Source organism: Marmota monax, unplaced genomic scaffold (genome assembly GCF_021218885.2).
Source record: "Marmota monax isolate L192 unplaced genomic scaffold, Marmota_monax_Labrador192_F-V1.1 WCK01_AAM20220418_F8-fsc00038, whole genome shotgun sequence".
NCBI lineage: Eukaryota > Metazoa > Chordata > Mammalia > Rodentia > Sciuridae > Marmota > Marmota monax.
This window is the reverse complement of record NW_026692498.1, coordinates 7,769,643-7,786,830: the sequence shown is the minus strand read 5'-3', so window position 1 is coordinate 7,786,830 and position 17,188 is coordinate 7,769,643. Positions and strand designations below refer to the sequence as shown.

Below are 17,188 nucleotides of genomic sequence, written 5' to 3'. Positions count from 1 at the left end.
CCCCAGCTCAAAACTGGAGAGCAGCCCAGTTCTAAGGTGGCTCTTCCCAGGAGTGGCATAGCCAAGCAACAGCAGCAGAGGGTGGCCAAGAGCCTCACTACCTCATGGACTTGTAACACAATTTTTCTGATGCCACAACAGGTACCATGAGAGCCCCAGACAAAGAAACAGCCAGCCTAATACCCTCCATGAAGATGTGCTGCTGACAAAGCACAAGGTAGGGCGCTATCTTGCCCCCACCACTCCCCAAGCCTACAGTGTTGGCAGCCGTGAGCCACCAGCAGAGAAAGAAAAAAAGCCACTTGGCGGTTTTAATTTTAGCTACTATGCCTGACAGGCAGGATTAGCTGGCTTGACCTTTAGTGCTGATGGCCCCCCAGGCCCAGGGCCTTAGTCAGGTGGCAGTTTGCAGGCACAAGTCACCACTGGAGCTTAGCAAATGTGGGGGTCCAAGTGCCAGGGAAAGGCCTTCAAAAGGACAAACGAGAGAGATATGGGGTAAGCTTGGTTCTCAGTGCATGAACCAGAAACAAGACAGAGACGGAGGGGCCACCCACACGCTCCACTCCCAGAAACTCAGTCTCGCAGGGAGCAGGTGGAAGGCTTCCTTAATTAATGTCCCATGGCTTCACTCCAGAAGGGGGAACAGGGGCCAGATGCTGAACACAAACAAAGTATGGCAACCTTGGGGCCACTGTGGGTGGTGGCAGAGGGTTAAAAGAAAATAAAGAAACAGACCCAGAAAACCACACTGCTCTTTTATTCAACGGAACACCCCCCTTTAGTGCAGTGTTGAATCAAACACCGAAAAAAAAGCCCAGAGAAATTTCTGTAGATAAACCAGTGAAGAGAACGCGCGTTACACATTATTGTCAACATAATCACTCCATGAAGAGGGAAGGGGCGGGGAGAGAAGCAGAACAAAGAACGAGGGGCTCAAACCCCTAGACACTGCAAAACATTCAGACATTCGGGACTAAAATAAAAGAGGAAGGCTTCCAGGAAGGAGAGGAACAAATGGATTCTGTGGCAGCTTAGGTGGTCGGGGAGAGTGGAAAGGACTCTGGGCTGGCAGGCCAGCCCAAGGTGGCTTCAGCTGTGTCCCTACTGCTGGCAGGAGTGCAGGATGGTTATGAAAAGCCACCCTTGGCAACTTCACAAGTCTCTTTGACAAGGTGGCAGAGATAAACTGCTACTCAAAAATTTAAGACAAACGTCTTTAGGGGTGGCTATGGACCCTTGAAACACTTAGAACCAAAGGACCACCCCCCCCAGCCTAACATTAATAGTCAAAGCCTGTGCCTAAAACCATTTGCTCCCCTCTCCTTGGCAAGGGGAGAAGGAGGAATGGAGAGAAGGGAAGGATTCTAATTGCAGCAGAAGACCGGGGAGAGCATCTCCTTGGACGGAGTCTGAAGAAAGGAAGAGATAAGGAAATAACAAAAGAAAAAGAAAAAAATTAATAAAAATTTCACGATATGGAGCCAGCGTGTTCCGATTCCGTCCACAAAAATAACTCAGGCTGCTTTGCCGAACCATCCTGTCCACCAGGGGCGCTGCTGAGGCTGTCTGCCTGGAAGGGTCACCAATGGGCGCGGAAAGTCCTCACTCTCATGGCTCGGGCCATCGCCGCTGCGGGGAGGGATCCTGGCGGCCCGGTTTGGGGAGAGGCAAAGGGAGTTGGGTGAGGAGAGAAAGAAGACAAAGAAGACACTCGATGCTACGGGGCGCCAGGAGAGCCCAAGCTGGCGCCCCTACTATATCCTGCCCGTTCCCAAGCGATTTCTCAGTCGCTTGGCCCAGCCCGGTGCGTGCACACACACACATGCGTGCACACACAATCACATGCGTGCGTCCCAATGTCTGGCTCCATATGGTGAGGTTCGGCGTGTGTTTAAACGAGACCAATTCTCTCTATATATAATATATATTTTCTTAAAAAACGAGTCTAGTTCTGTGGTGGAGGCGGTGGGGGAGCTGGAGGCATCCCGAAGGGTGGCATGCCCGCCACCCCCATGCCCATCATGGTGACAAAGTTAGAAGGGTCCATGGGAGGCGGAGGAGGAGGGGGCGGGGCATACATCATGCCGGCGGAACCAGGTGGCGGAGGCGGCGGAGGGGGAGGGGCCCCGGGCGGCAGAGGCGGCTGGACCCCGGGGGGCAGGGGCACCATAGTGGGGTTGCCTTGCATCTGAGGGGCTCCTGGAGAAGCTGCGGCAGCCGCCTGCTGCTGTTGCCATGGCGGGATGGACCCTGTGCCAGCGCTCGTGGTGGTAGTCGTCGTATCTGGGGTGGTAAAGAAGCCCAAGGTCACACGCGCGGGGGGGCACACCGCGGCTCTCTGCGGCTGCTGCCTTGGGATGGGGGGCGAGGGGCGCCTGCTCCTTGCTTGGCATGCGGTACGGTGGTGGGGGGCGGGCGGGCAGGGCTGTCCTGGTGATGGGGAGTGGAGGGGTGGGCAGGACTACCCTGGGGTCAGCCTCAATGTCTCTGGGCTTAACAGCATAAGCCCTTTGTCACCAATGCCCCTGGAGGGGCTGAGGGAAAAGTACCAGACTCAAGAACCGGCTCTGACGTCCCTCCGCCCAGCCGCCGCCACCACCGAACGGCACATTCAACCTCAAGGCCACAGCTGCTCTCTCCCCACTGCCCAGTCCCTTCTCTGCAGTCTCTCAGGCCCAATCACAACCCCGTCCAGAACAAGCATGCACCTTCCCACTCCGCCCTATGTACAAGACGGGCCAGCCAGCAGTTCACTCAGCTGGCAGAGCCTGGACTTCCGATACCCTGCCTACAACTGCAGGCTCCCCTCCAGACCCCCACAAATCTCTCCCCAGACACAACCACACCAAACATCAGCTTTCCTCCCCAAGACACCCCCAGGGCCAGGCGGCCCCTTCCATTTCTGCCTCCCAAATCCCCCAGCCGAGAGCGAGTCTCTTCCCAAGGTGTGTGAGCTATGAGGTCTTATTGTTCTAAACCCCAACCCTTGTCCCACCCACCCCCACAAGCCCAAAATATTGCACTCACTTTGCTGCCATGGCAAGGGGGTACTGGAAGCCATACTGCTGCTGGGCGGAGGGGGTGGCGGAGGCTGCTGCTGCTGCTGCTGCCATGGGGGAAGAGGACCAGAGGGAGGGGGCGGGGGCTGCCCACTGGGAGGCGGCGGCGGTGGCGGCATCATGCCCATAGGCGGCGGCGGCATCATACCTGCAGGTAGGTCAAAGAAGGGTGAGGCCTCAGGGAAGGAGGGGACCTGGGCCAGAGCCCCTGCTTACTTAACACAGACTTAGGTGGAGACCCACAGCAAGCAGACAATATTACCTTTTCCTTGATGCAGGCGATAGACCCCAGAGCCCACAGGCGTACTTCCCAGGTACTGATCTTGATGGAAGGAAAGAGCAGGGACTTAGCAGGACATTTGAACCAGCCAGGGAAGACACCCCCCAACATCTTCCTCAGTCACATAGCTTGAATACTACCCTTGAGACAACAGCTCTGAAAAGTCTTCATATGGAGGCAGTGCTGGACCTCCCCATGCACAAGGCACTTCTTACTCAGTCTTGCTCCTTCTAGAACCCAAGACTTGGCAAGGCCAGTAGGCCCAGTGCACTAGTAAGCCATTTTGAGAGCTGTTTTCAGCTCACAGGGACCCTGACAGAAGCCCGTGCTTACCCCAGAGCCCCAAGGTTTCTGGTCTGACACTTACTTACCCATTGGAGGAGGGCCATGGTGCCCAGGTGGGTGGGGGCCCTGGTTCATCGGTGGTGGCGGTGGCTGCATCCAAGGGGGTGGGGGTCCATTTGGGTTGTGCTGCATGGGATGTCCACCATGCCCACCTGTCAGGCTGGGTAATGGGTGTGGGAAGCTGTGGGGGCCACCTCCAGGCCCGCCAGGACCACCTCCATGCATGCCATGATAAGGCCGACTCTCTGAAGGGCCAGAATTCATCCAGGGTGGGCGGCTCTGGGTAGTGGACATGAGAGACTACGTGAGAGCATTTCCGGCCAACGTCCCTGTCTGCTCCCCCTGATGGCAACACTGTTCTTCCAGCTATGCCATAGGACCAGGATAAAAGCACAAGAGGCCTCCCAAAGTAAGAAGTCCCCCACTGGCCAGACATTCCGGAAGAACAATGTTGCCATCCATGTCCCTCACTCAGCTCCACCCAAAGCACTTGGCCATAGCTTCCAGTCTCTGAGGAAGAGACTAGGGGACCAGGCCAAAAGAACCCTCCCCCAAGGCTCACCGGTGGAGGCGGGTTGTTGGCAGGAGCAGCAGGCCGAGGTGCACTAGCCAAGGGTGTGGTCGCAGGCCCAGAGGTGGAGCCCACAGATGCTGGGACAGGAGCTTCCCCAAGTTCAGCCATCAAGGACAAATATTCTTTATCCATCCGTGCTTTATCCTGAGCTGACTGGGGGTCACCAGGCCTGAAGTGGGGTGGGGGATACAGAGAGCAGGGGAAGCTTTGAAGATTCAGCCCTCAGATCACCCTTTCTTTCTAACCTCTTACTAGGCATATAGTGTAAACAGTCCTACCAGCTCCTTGGTTCAGGGCCATTTCCTCATCTAGAGCGCCAGTGTCTGCCACAGCAGAAGCCCTGGGCCAAGAGAACTGGTGAGGAAGCACCAGGCCCCTGATAGTCATAAGAACACAGGTTCACCCTCTCCAGTTTCATCAAATCCTACTTGCCCATTATGAAAGAAAGAAAGTCTCTCCAAGACTAGGCAACTGCCAGAAAGAACCTTAGAGAAATGCTGGTGTCAAGGGCTGATTTACAAATAGTCAAATTCTGTAGTCAGTTTTGTTTTGTTTGTTTTTGATACTAGGGATTGAACTCAGGGATTCTCTGCCACCAAGCTATATCCCCAAGTTGGTTTTTTTTTTTCCTTTGGGGGGGGGGGGGGTACCAGGGATTGAACTCCAGAGCACCACCACTGAGCCACATTCTCCATCCCTATTTTGTATTTTATTAGAGACAGGTTCTTGTTGCTTAGTGCCTCACTAAATTGCTGAGGCTGGCTTTGAACTCTTGATTCTCCTACCGCTGGGATTTCAGGTGTGCACCAGCGTGCCTGGCCCCCAAATTTTGAAAAATATTTTTTAGTTGTACATGGACACAATACCTTTATTTTTATGTGGTGCTGAGTGAAAATCAAACCCAGTGCCTCACACATGCTAGGCAAGTGCTCTACCACTGAGCTACAACCTCAGTCCTATTCTTTAAAATTCTTAGAAAGGATCTCAGTTAAGTTGCTTGGACCCTTAACTTGAGATCCTCTGCCTCAGCCTCCTGCCAGCTTTGAACAAATCTTTAAGCAGCAAAGGCAGTGAACTAATATTGAGCCTCAGTGAAAACATTATAATAACCAATCTGGGCCTATGGCACACACCTATAATCCTGGTGACTTGCAAGAGGATGCCATGTTTGAGGCCAGCCTCAGCAACTCAGCAAGACCCTCTCAAAATAAAAAAGGACGGGGGATATAGTTCAGTGATAAAAATTCCCCTGAGGTTCAATCCCTAGTACTAAATAATCAGAATAGAAACCTTTTGGTTTTCTTGGACACAAGACAAACAATAAAACAGAGTTGTTCTGTAAGATTGTTTCTAATCCTCCTTAGTTTTATCAATCACACCATCACCCAACCATGTGCTAAAGAGAACTATCTTGTATGTCACTGGTTACCAGAAAACCCATAGAACAGCTAGTCCCTCACCTTTGAAACTTGCAATCTGAAGCAATGTGGCCAGCTCCTCCACACTTGGTACACACTGTAGTATTGGTAATGCTGCGGGTCTCTGAGCTCTGCCAGGGTCTTAAGATTCTGTTGAGAAGAGAAAATCAACTCAAAGGCTGTGAACACCCTCTCCACTTGCACAGCTTCTTCAGGTCTCTGCACACTCCTCTCAACTGATCACTACCTGTTATCATCTTCCCGAAGGGTACCATTCAAGCGAGCCAATTCTCGAAGCTGCATCTTCCGTAGATCATTCTGGTCCTCTGGGGTCTCAATACCTTGCTTCAGGATGTTTCTGATCTAGTGAAGACACAACGAGAAGTTAGTCATGCATAACTGTAATCCCAATGACTCAGGAGGCTGAGATCAGTCCCTGCAACTGAGATCCTACTGTAAAGTAAAAAGGGTTGGGGACTTAGCTCAGTGGAAAAGTGCCCCTGGATTCAATCCCCAGTACAAAAAAAAAAAAAAAAAGAGAGTAGCAGCTAGCCGCCTACGTGCTACGTGCCTGGGCCACCACCCAGATTTCTATTAAGAGGTTTCCTTTCTTGGCTCGTCACTCACCTGTTCTACTGCCTTTTTAACATTCTCCATTGTATTGGCAGTGACTAGGGCATGAAGTGGCTCATCTTCCCCTGGCAACATCTGGCCATCTTTGCGTCCAACCTTCCCTTCTTTCACAGACCCTTTCCCCCGGATCATGATCTTGGCGTTACACTCCTTCTCAATATTCTTCAGGGTGTTCCCTCTAGAGGCATAAAGGATTTAGTTAATACTCAAGTTCACACTCGACAGAGGCTGGGCTGGGTGCAAATTGATGGAAAACTACAACTACAGAGAATCAAATTTTCCCACTGAAAACTCTGTGCCCTTTAAGGTAAAGCTAGTCACAGCGAATCTGAGGATTCTCTTTCTCTGAAGTAAAAAGAGAATATTGACAAGAGTTCTCACAGAATGGCCTAGTTCAGCCAAAGTCAATGCCTTACTAAAACAAAACCAATGAATGGCACCCCAATTAGGCACAAGGAGACACATCTAGGCTCTAAGGAATTCTATACCCCAATAAGCTAGTGATTACTCACCTGGGCCCAATTAGTAGCCCAACAAAGTTGATTTCTGGATACTCATCTTGAGGGATCATTACTTTATCACTCACACGTGTTGCTGGAGGTCTAAAGAAGAAAGACAGTCACCAACTCTGCACATTTCCAGATGAGATCACCCAGTTTTTCTAAAACTAACCACCAGTATTATTTATGGGTGAGCTTGTACAAGTGGTGAGTAGTACCAAAACTGCCCCAGCAGGTCACATTTGACAGGCATGTAACCTTGTCCCAAGGGACCTAGTCCCTCTGCTTACTTATAATCTGCAGGTGGCTTGAAATCAGGGTTGAGGGCAACCATCTCTGTGATGAGGTTGTGCCGCTCCTCTTCCAGCTTTTTGCGGGTACGGAACTCTCTGGTGTTAAGTCGCTTCCCCTCACTATTGTAGATGGGCTCAGGGGAAGGGGACCTGTGGGAAACAGACCCCCGTTACTGCTCTGTCCCTACTTCCCTCAGTCCCACATGGACTATAACAGTCTTCCCCAGCCCCTCTGCCTCTCAGACCCTAACACTCTTCGGAGGAACCGACCATAACGTGTGCTATTTGAGATCGTGTGGAATGGGGAAATGGAAGCTGGCTTAGTATTTTGGGGACTGGGGTGTGTGTGAGAAAGGAAAAAAAAAGGTTTTGTTTCTAAAAGTGATGTGGGGGGGAGTCTGTCCTTTGGGGGAAATCTCTGGACTGTAAGTGGCAAGGACAGTTTCATCCACAGGAGTCTCCTTGCCAAATATAATTTTTCTTTCATTTGGGAAAAAAAATGCACTATCCCAACTTGGTTAACCACAGAAACCCGAGTTTAGGTGAAACATTCTCTCTTGGAGAGCTCATGCCTATCAGGAAGAGCACTTGTACCCCTGACACATAGTGAACACGAGCTCTTTCACCCAAAGCAGCTGGGACTCAAGCTATTGCAGCTACTTGGTCCCCACAATGGAGAGAGATGGTTCAAGGCTTCGTCTCTGCTTTTCCTTCAATGGCCTGGCTGGCTGTGTCCAAGGCCCAGGAGACAACCTGTTTCTGGCTGTTCGAGGTGGGGAGTCTGGATGGAGAAAACCGTTAAAGTGCTAAAGCAGCTTCTGCTAGAGCTGCAAATGCAGATTTGGTCAAATACTTGTCTAGGGTCTGAACCTGCCAACAGCAAGGGGGAAACCTATGATTCTCCGCCAGAGTTTACAAGTCCAGAAAGCAGATTATTCTCTCTCATTTTTTAAGGAGTAAAATGCTGATGCTACAAGCAAAAAAAATAGTAATGATAAAATGGTCAGTTTACCACAGCTGGATTTTGCGGTAATAAAAAAAAGAGAAGTCACACTCCTAGAATTCTGAGTTAAGATTACAAAAAGGACCATAGCTTGATATTCTGTATGAAAATTTAGTAGCAGCTGCAAGAAGGGAAAGACCATGTGGATCAGGTTATTAAAAAAACATCCTGAAAGTAGTTCAGACTCCTACACCCTTGGTTTAGTTGAGAGAACCTTGCCTAGATGGAGAGCAAGGACTGAACTCGGCTGCTCCCACTGTCTTCAGCCTAAAGGTAACCATGTCATACCACGTCACACACACGATGGAATAAAAGGTCAGGTTTGTTCATGACTAATGACGGCTAAATGACACCTCCGTTTCTAGCATTTGTATAAACTGTTAGCACAATCCAGTGAAAGTGAACACAGGCAAACATACCCCAGCTCATTAGACTATCATCTTACACATTAAGGTCTACAAGAGATTTTAAAACACCTTTAACTGTGCAAGTTAAATAACATCAAAATAGCATATGAAGTGGCTTAATTTTGATATACCTTCTTAAGAAATAATCTTATTAAAAAGTAAGAAACTTATGCATTTCCTTCCAACCTGGGCTCAAAAGCAAAACCAATCAGGCATTAGGGCCTCTTTCAAAACTAAGTGCAAGGGAAGAAAAATCCTGCTCTGGTTTTATTTCTAACATGCTTGACATTTCTATGCCCACCCCACAGCTGTCTAGAATTGAGCACTTCTGGCTAATCACCAGAACAAGTTGTACCAGTCCCAAACTGGCCATTTAAAGGCCTCACAGTTTAACCTCTTCCCAAATTGTGGAAGTGAAAGGCAAAAGCTAATAATCTAGAGGTTAGGCTGGCTGGACTTCTTCACCTGAATAGGCATCGGGCACATCAACTAAATTCTAATCCCAGTTCTCCAGGAAGCAAAGAGGTTTGTTAAAAACTCAATCCTTTAGAGGAATTGCCTGTAACCTGTAGACATTATTAAAGGGGAAAAGGCCAAAAAGACAACTAAACAGTTGTGGTCTATCACCTACAATGGAAATCTTAAAAAGAAAAAAAAAAAAAATCTTCAAAAAGAAATATAACATAACACAATCTTCCAACCAAAATCTACAGGTAAAAATATAACGGATTTATTAAGTAAAATTAGAGAGTCAACATGGAGAAATAACGAAGCTGTTTCCTGGCAAAAGGCAGCAGAAAGATGCACGTGAGTGACTTGTAAAGCCATTCTATCATCTTCCTGACTGAATGAGCCAGACTGGGTAACAAAAACCAAAAACACTACTTTTTAAAGCAAAGTCTTTTTAAGTATGCTGCATGCACTAAGAGGTATTTCAGTGAGAGGAAGGTTTACTATCTTATTAAGTGATCAGATGTTAGCTGTTCAAAGATCAGCCAATACAATTTCAGTTTAAAAAGTCCATCTCCCTCACATAAACTTTACTTTTTAGAGGTGAGAGACAATTATAAACTGAAATGACATGACCACAGCTGTTTGAGGCCCACATTCCTTAAAAAAAAAAAAAAAAAAAAGTAATTTAGGATTGGTTGCTTGCCTTCCCAAAACAGGTGAGGTAAGAATATACTGGCCCCTCCCCAAACCCCCAGGCAATGGCCAAGGCTGAAAATTAATTGGCAGTGAAGGAAGTTGGTTAGAAATCTCACCTACTTTTAAAACCACCTCAAAACCTTAAGCAGAAATAGTGTATCAATGAGCTGGTCTAATTTTCTGCCACGCTTAATTCAGTGATGCTCAAAAATACTCTTAACCCCTGCATCATGTACCTGTGAGAAAAACTACACCCTGGACTTGCAGCCAAAGCAGGCACTGAAAAGGCAGGTTAATGGCCACCTCTCACTGTCCCTCAGGGTGGGTAAATCAGGTTAAATCTACATGCTTACCAATTGGAAACCAGTTGTCCATTTTTATGTAACTTTTTATTCTTTTTAGTTAAAACTCCAATTTTCTAACTGTTGACTGACCACATACATTTACTAATTAAACCCTAGTCCCCAGAATGGTCAGACCACCAGTCTCTTTAACTAGGATTTTATCGAACTGACACAATGTTGCCACCAGTAAAATGTATTGAGAAAAAGGTAAAAGCGTTACTGTCAGCTGGTTAAAACTGTTTCCCAACCTGTCCTCAGGGTTAGGGGGGATGCCCAGGTCTCCTGTGCGCAGTTTACGAGTCAGGTCTTCTATCTGCAGTTGCACTGGAAGAAACCAGGTTAGGAAAGAAAAAAAAGGATGGAAAAAAGACAATGTTACCAAAAAACATCTCAAATCTCAACAACAAGCATGAAGAACTCGGAGACTTTGAAAGGGACGACTGATTGATCAGTGAACACATTGAGGCAAAAACCCCCAACCACCTATTGGCAGAAGTCCACTTACATCTATAGGTTATTTTTTCACTTCAAAATGGTTATCACTTAAGGAAGCAAACCGTTTGTTGGAAGAGGGGTTAGCAATAAAGACTGTTCACTAAGGCTAACATCAAAAGCAATTATCAGGAGGTGTTCACTTTTCCCTCCCCACCAACACTTGCTTATTACAATTGGCACCCCAAACCAACACCCATTGTGTGATATCACCGGTACCTGGTTCCCATCAAATTACTTGAGGGCAAGACTTGCGAAGTTAATTTTTCTTTGTGAAATATTAAACATAGCCCAAAGTGAGACCCAATTAACATGGGACAAAGAAAAATACCAGTTGAGCAAATATCATTTCAATTAAGACCAGGTTTTAAACTTCTGAACAAGCAATACATTCAATAACCAATTTGACATCTTATAGCAATTTATACATACACTTTCTGTACATCCAGACCTGTTACTAGTAAAGGTCTCCCATACCTGCGGTTTTTATGCAAACATTAAATGGAAAATCATGTTTTATCTTCATACACCAATAGGCATAAGGTGCTAGGAGTTTATTTTCAGACCTGCTATTGATGTGGAGAGTAGGTATGTAGAAGATGCAAAGTGTGGATCAAGGAGAATATACGTGGCCCTCAGGCCTTGACCTGAGGCTGTACCCAAAAGAGAGATGAGGGTTTCACAAAAGTTGCCAGAGAATCCAGGGAAATGTTACACAGCTGATTTCCCAAAATAATAGGAACTGCAGAGCCAGAGTACTTTCTTCAACAAACTAATCAACCACCTGTTTCTTACCTTTGCAGCATCTCAGAGTTCTTAGTAGGCACCTCTATCAAGGGCAAGGCTAACTGGGTTGGATTAGAGTTGAGTTGGCTCCTAGATATATTAATGTACATCTAACCCCAGATACCTTCTAATTTGAAGTACATCACACAGGGATATATACCACACCCTCACACTGAACTTCTCAAGAAATGAAAATCCATTAATACAAAAGACAATATTAAGGGCACCCTGGACAAGACACTGTGTACTGTGAGAGACAGAAGGCGAGTAAGACATGGCTCTGCAAGTTCCTTTATGCCAGACACTTCTGACTTCAGTCAATGATGTGGCAGTCCTCTCAGGTGGATTGTGGGGGTGTGGGTTCTGAGCTGAATAAATAGTTGATACTGAAATTATAAAAAGTGTTGCTATCTTCCTGGGATCAGAGGCCTGTACCAATCTCTGCTTGGATTCTATCTACACTTTGATGATGGCTAGAAACAGCCCTTAGGGCTCAGTGCATTAATGAGGCCAACAGGGAGAGGAAATCAAGTTGTAAAGAATGAGTCTGTTGTCCCCATTTTCAGGTCTGCTTGTATTCTTGTGCTATGACTCCACTAGAGGCATTCCACAAGGTTGTTAAGTCCCACACTGGTCAAATGAGACACAAGTGAGTAGGTTGGAGTAGATAGGAAGAGTGGGGAAAGTCTTGGTAGTACTGTGAAAAAGGAGATAGAAAGCCTGTAATCCCAACAACTAGTGAGGACACGCAGGAAGATCAAGGCCAGGATCAAGTTCTAGGCAGATGATATCCTGTCTCAAAATTTAAAAAGGGCCTGGAGGTGTAACTCAATGGTAAAGGACCCCTGGGTTAAATCCTCAAATCATACAGAATTATAATACCTCAAAATTCTCAACAATTACTGGATACAGTGGCATACACCTAAGACTCCAGCAACTCAAGAGGCTGAGGCAGGAAGACTTTAAATTCAAAGCCAGTCTCTCCAACTTAATGAGACCCCGTTTCAAAATAAAGTTAAAGAAGACAGGCACAGTGGTATACACCTCTAATCCAAGCAACTCGGGAGGCTGAGGCAGGACTACAGATTCAAGAACAGCCTCAGCAATTTAATTAAAGTAACTCAGTGAGACCCTGTCTCTAAATAAAATATAAAAAAGGGCTGGGAATGTGGCTCAAAGGTTAAGCGCCCCTGGGTTCAACCCTCAGTACCCAAAATAATAACTAATTTAAAAAAATAAAGTTAAAGAAAAGGCTTGGGATGTAATTCAGAAACAGAAAATGCTCGGGTGTCCAATCCCTAGTACCAGAAACAAAGCACCTCCCCGCAATAATATAAAAACCACAAAATTAAAACCCTCTCCAAAATTAAGCCATGGGGCCTTGAAGCTTTCATGGGAAGGCCACAGCCTCATAAAGCCTAAGATGTCTTTGCCCTAATTTCCTCCCAAGGGGGTGAGCGGGCAAAGAGAGAGATGTTTACTTGATTAGTAGGATATGTTATCAAGCATACTTTCTGAGACAGTTGGACAAGTATATAAAGATTGCATTAGACCTTATATTATTTTCTTAAAGTAATTTTGAGGTTAGTTTCAATCCCACTGTGGATAGTCGTGAAATATCAAGGGGAAAGCTACCACTTTTTACTGTGTATCAAGCAATATCCCCTTCCCAGCAGAGTTCTTTAGAAGTAAATACAAGAGCCTTCATCTTAAGACAGCTCTCCAGAGGCCAAACCAGAAGATGCTGAAGGGAAGGTTAAATTCAAGAAAATGGTAAAAAGGGGTGAACTGTAAACACACTGTCAAGGAACACTGTTCAAACTGAGTTTTTGTTTTTGTTTTTTTCCTTTTCAGAAAGAACCTATAAAAAGTAAAACCACATTTTAGGGAAAGGGAGAAATATGAAATTATGGTGAAAGGCCATGCTGTGAAAAAGGTACTTGGTTTACAATACCTGCAGTGTTCTCCACTGGGGCCTGTCCAGAGAGGCAGACAAGACACTCACCTCACCAACTGGTAATGAACAGCAGCTGAAAAAGGTGGGCTGCTGGAATGGGGACTATTCTCATTCCTAAATGGGGCCCTCGACCCTTCCTGGCACTCGTGGAGAACACTGCTGTTATGAACAGACCAAAACAAGGAACTACAAATGCAACACTTGCTGAGCAAAACCTGACATTATACCAATGACATGAGAATACATCTGACCATATCTTGTCTCTATAACAATAATAATAATAAAAAAAAAACTATAGGACTTTCGACAGATATAGCACTCAGAATAAATAATCATCTAAAAATACACTTGGATACAGAACGTGTATTTACCTATGTAAGCTCTTTCTTGTTCCCGAGTAAGTCCAGGGGGAATAACAGTAGGCATTCCTGGAATCACTGTCTTCTGTTCCATTGTATCTTGATTCCATCTGCTCCGTTTCCGCTTCTTACTTGGGAAGTCTAAAGGCAGACAAAGACCATCAGGTGCAAATATAAGCCTGCACAGTATTACCAACAGGCAATTCAGGTTTCTTAGGATATATACGCAGAATGTCAGCACACTCTGAAACTGAGAACTCCACTTAAGATTTAAATGGCAAAGAATGGAAAAACAAACTTCAAAGGTCAGAGATGAAAACACGGCCACTACAAGGGTACTTGGTTCTGGGTCAGGAAAGTTGATATTTCACATTTCAAAATTTTTTCTAGAAGGGCTGGGGTTGTGGCTCAGTGGTAGAGCCCTTGCCTAGCTTGTGTGAGGCACAGGGTTTGATTCTCAGCACTGCATGTAAATGAATGAATAAAAGATCCATCAACAACTAAAAAACATATACACATATTTTTTTTTTTGTTTAGAAGAACACTGTAAAGCATGTGAACAGCTTTTTTCCAGTGATGGGTATGGAACCCAAGTTCCATATAAAGTATTATAAACACACACACTATTATTTACAAATGACTAATGGTCCAGCAGAGACAAGACTGAAGAATTAGTCTATAAAGCAGTACTGAGAACTGCCGGCTCTTCCCAATTCTACCTCCCCCTGTCCCAGTCACCTTTCTAAAGAGATCAGGGGGCTGGGGATATAGCTTAGTTGGTAGAGTGCTTGCCCCACATGCACAAGGGCCCTGGGTTCAATCTCTAGCACCACAAAAAAAGGAATCAGCCTCTAAAGAGATCAGAGCACAACCAAACCAAATTACTAAATGAAAAGGCCTGATTTTTTTCACCAGGAAAAAGGTGCAGCCCAGACTAGCATTCAATTTCCCTGATCAGTTGGGCCGACAGGATCAGAACTCTTAAATATCAAATTCAACAAGACACAAACTCTCATTCCCCGATACATGCCATTTCCCTACACGTAGCACGTCGTACGTACACTTCCAAAGGGTACAAGCCCAGAGAGAAACCCTTTTTAAAACTAAGTGGAAAACTGATCACACTGAGAAATCTTAGGGTAAATAAAGGAAAATCAAGTGCCAAAAAAGATCGGACCCAATCACCACCTGAAGCCTTCCAACCTCTTCCACATTAGTGGAAACACAGTTTATTGTAAAAAATAGATTCCTCTAAGACCAGAATGGGAGCTGCTCCTCGTCGTCAGTGAACCCCTCCCCAGCCTTCACCCTTACACTCTGCACCTGCGTGGACCCCAGGTCCTTTGGTTTGGGCGGCCCAAGGCCGCAGCCAAGCTGCGCCTGCGCACCTCCCGCCCTTCCTCCCCCGCCCTCCCCAGCGCGCAAGCGCGCTCGAGGCCCCGTGAACCAGGCCGCGCGCACCCTGGGGCGCCTCCGCCTGGGCCTCCCCGTGCGCGCGCCCGCGCGCGCGCCCCTGCCGCGTGCAGCCGCCGTCGCCGCCGCAGCGCGCCCCTCCGCCGGCCGGGCCGGTCCGCGCGACGCCTCTCGCGCTGTCGGCCCGACTCACCTCCTCCGCCGCCGGCCGGGCCCGGCTGCTGGTCCTGACGCGGCGGCTGCGGCGGCGACACGCGCTGGTAGAGCGACGGCGCGGGGGGCGGCTGCGGCGGCGGGTACGAGGCGCCAGGGGACGGCGGCGGTGGCGGCGGCGGCGGCTGATGGGGAGGCGGGGGGGGCGGCGGCGGCGGCGGTGGCGGCGGTAGCGCCGCGAAGGAGAAGGCCGCGGTCAGGGCTCCCATCGAGCCCGGGGGCGGCGGCGGCCTGGGCGCCAGCAGCCCCGCCCCAGGCGCGGGCGGAGGCCCCGGATCGAAGCCCCCTTTGGGCCCGGGAAGCGGGGGGAGGCCGGCGGGCCCCAGCTTACCCAGCGGCGTGGCGTTCGCTCCGGTCGCCATGGCGCCCCCGGAGACCGGCACCGGCGGCGGCTCTTCCTCGGCGGCGGCTTCTCCTTCGCGAACCTTCCGGGGGGGAGGGGACCCGACTACGCTGCCGAGGAGCGCGCGGAGCTCGTCCTCTCACGCGGCGGGCGGCGGCGGCGCGAGACGCACAAAGAGGGAGGAGAGAGAGTGCCGCGGGGGCGGGTTGGGGGCGACGGGGCCGCGGCCTGGATTGGGCCGGGCAGAGGCAAGGGGTCGAAGCCGGCGGCCTCCGATTGGCGGAGCGCTAGTCCTTCTTGATGCGCGCTGCGATTGGCCAAACCGTTAGGCCAGGCGAGGAAATGGCGGCGGACCCCGGTGGGCTGGGAGGTGTCGCAGCGCGCACTTCCATTTGTTACTGCGCGGACTGAGCTCGCAGGCCAGGAAAGAGGGGATAGGATGGGGCAAACTCTATGACGTAGGGCCAGAGAACTCCCTCATTGGCTGCAGGTGATGGAGTCAATCAATCGCGTTTGCCTCGTAGTGTCGTGTGATTGGCTGACTCTACTTGGAGCCTCTCTCCACTCTCCTCCCCCAGGGAGCAGTTGCGCCGGGATTAGACGAGAAGTCGCGGCGGAAAAGCCCGGGTCAGAACGAGAGTTGCGGCGGGGGAGGGGTGGGGCAGAGAGTGCGCACGCGTACATCAGGGCAAAGCGGCCTCTCCGCTTCTTCCTCCACTGGAGACCCTTGGATCTGGAGCGGAAGCCTTACGTGACGTCAGTCCTTGTTCCTGTGGTAACCGGGAATAGTGGGGCCCGAGCGGAGGAGGGGCAGGCTCTAGGCAAACCGGATCTGTTGACGCCGCAGGTGGAAGGGACTTCCTGTTTTCTATGAAAAAACTAATAGGCCTATAAAATAGGGTATCCTCGTGGAAGGATTCAAAACAGTGTCAGAGCCGGGCGTGGTGTTGGCGCACTTCTGCAATCCTAACTACTTGGGAAGCTGAGGCAGAAGGATCACATATTCCAAGGCCAATCTCCAAACTAAAAGGGCTGGGAAGGCAGCACAATGGTAAATCGCCCCTGGGTTCAATCCCTAGTACCAAGGAAGTAAGTAAAGGTGGGGTGGGGCGGAGGGACTACAAGGACAGGAAAAAGATATTCGGTTTTTTTATACATTATTTTTCAATAGTAGTTGAATACCTTTATTATTTTTACGTGATGCTGAGGATCGAACCCAGGGCCTCGCACGTGCTAGGCGAGCACTCTACCGCTGAGCCACAACCCCAGCCCCAGGAAAAAGATATTCTTGATAAGCAAAAAATTAAAATTGTATGTAAAAGTCACGGGGGGGGGGCGGGGGGCGGTTACCACATTTTACAGATAAAAGCCAATATTGGGAAGGACATGGTGGTAAATGCTTGTAATCCCCACCACGAGAGAGACTGAGGCAGGAAAATTGCAAATTTGAGGCCAGCTTGAGCAGTTTAGCAAGACCTTGTCTCAAAATGGAGATGTAACTCAGTAGCACAGTGCTTGCCTAGTTCACAGAAGAGTCTTGGTTTCATTCCCAGCACCACATAAAAATAAATTTAAAGGGAAGTGGGCTTGGGATGTAGCTCTGTGGTAGAATCATGC

At 48.6% G+C, this 17,188-nt stretch overlaps 1 protein-coding gene across 11 annotated transcripts; it reads right to left on the bottom strand.

Annotated features, from left to right (window-relative positions):
• Positions 1–741: 741 nt before the first annotated feature.
• On the bottom strand, positions 742–15,990 carry Sf1 (splicing factor 1). Of its 11 annotated transcripts, none has more exons than XM_046445332.2 (14): positions 15,209–15,990; positions 13,615–13,743; positions 10,257–10,332; positions 7,103–7,255; positions 6,825–6,914; positions 6,307–6,490; positions 5,927–6,042; positions 5,722–5,829; positions 4,250–4,430; positions 3,714–3,987; positions 3,325–3,384; positions 3,031–3,210; positions 2,082–2,286; positions 742–1,647 (listed from the first exon to the last, which is right to left on the bottom strand). In XM_046445332.2, the coding sequence occupies exons 1-14, from the start codon at positions 15,588–15,590 to the stop codon at positions 1,518–1,520; spliced, it is 2,268 nt and encodes a 755-aa protein (XP_046301288.1). In that variant the 5' UTR covers positions 15,591–15,990; the 3' UTR covers positions 742–1,517. The 11 variants fall into 11 exon arrangements, with proteins under 11 accessions (XP_046301288.1, XP_046301290.1, XP_046301280.1 ...); XM_046445334.2 differs by having other exon boundaries at positions 15,560–15,986; XM_046445324.2 differs by lacking the exon at positions 2,082–2,286 and having other exon boundaries at positions 15,209–15,988.
• Positions 15,991–17,188: the final 1,198 nt, after the last annotated feature.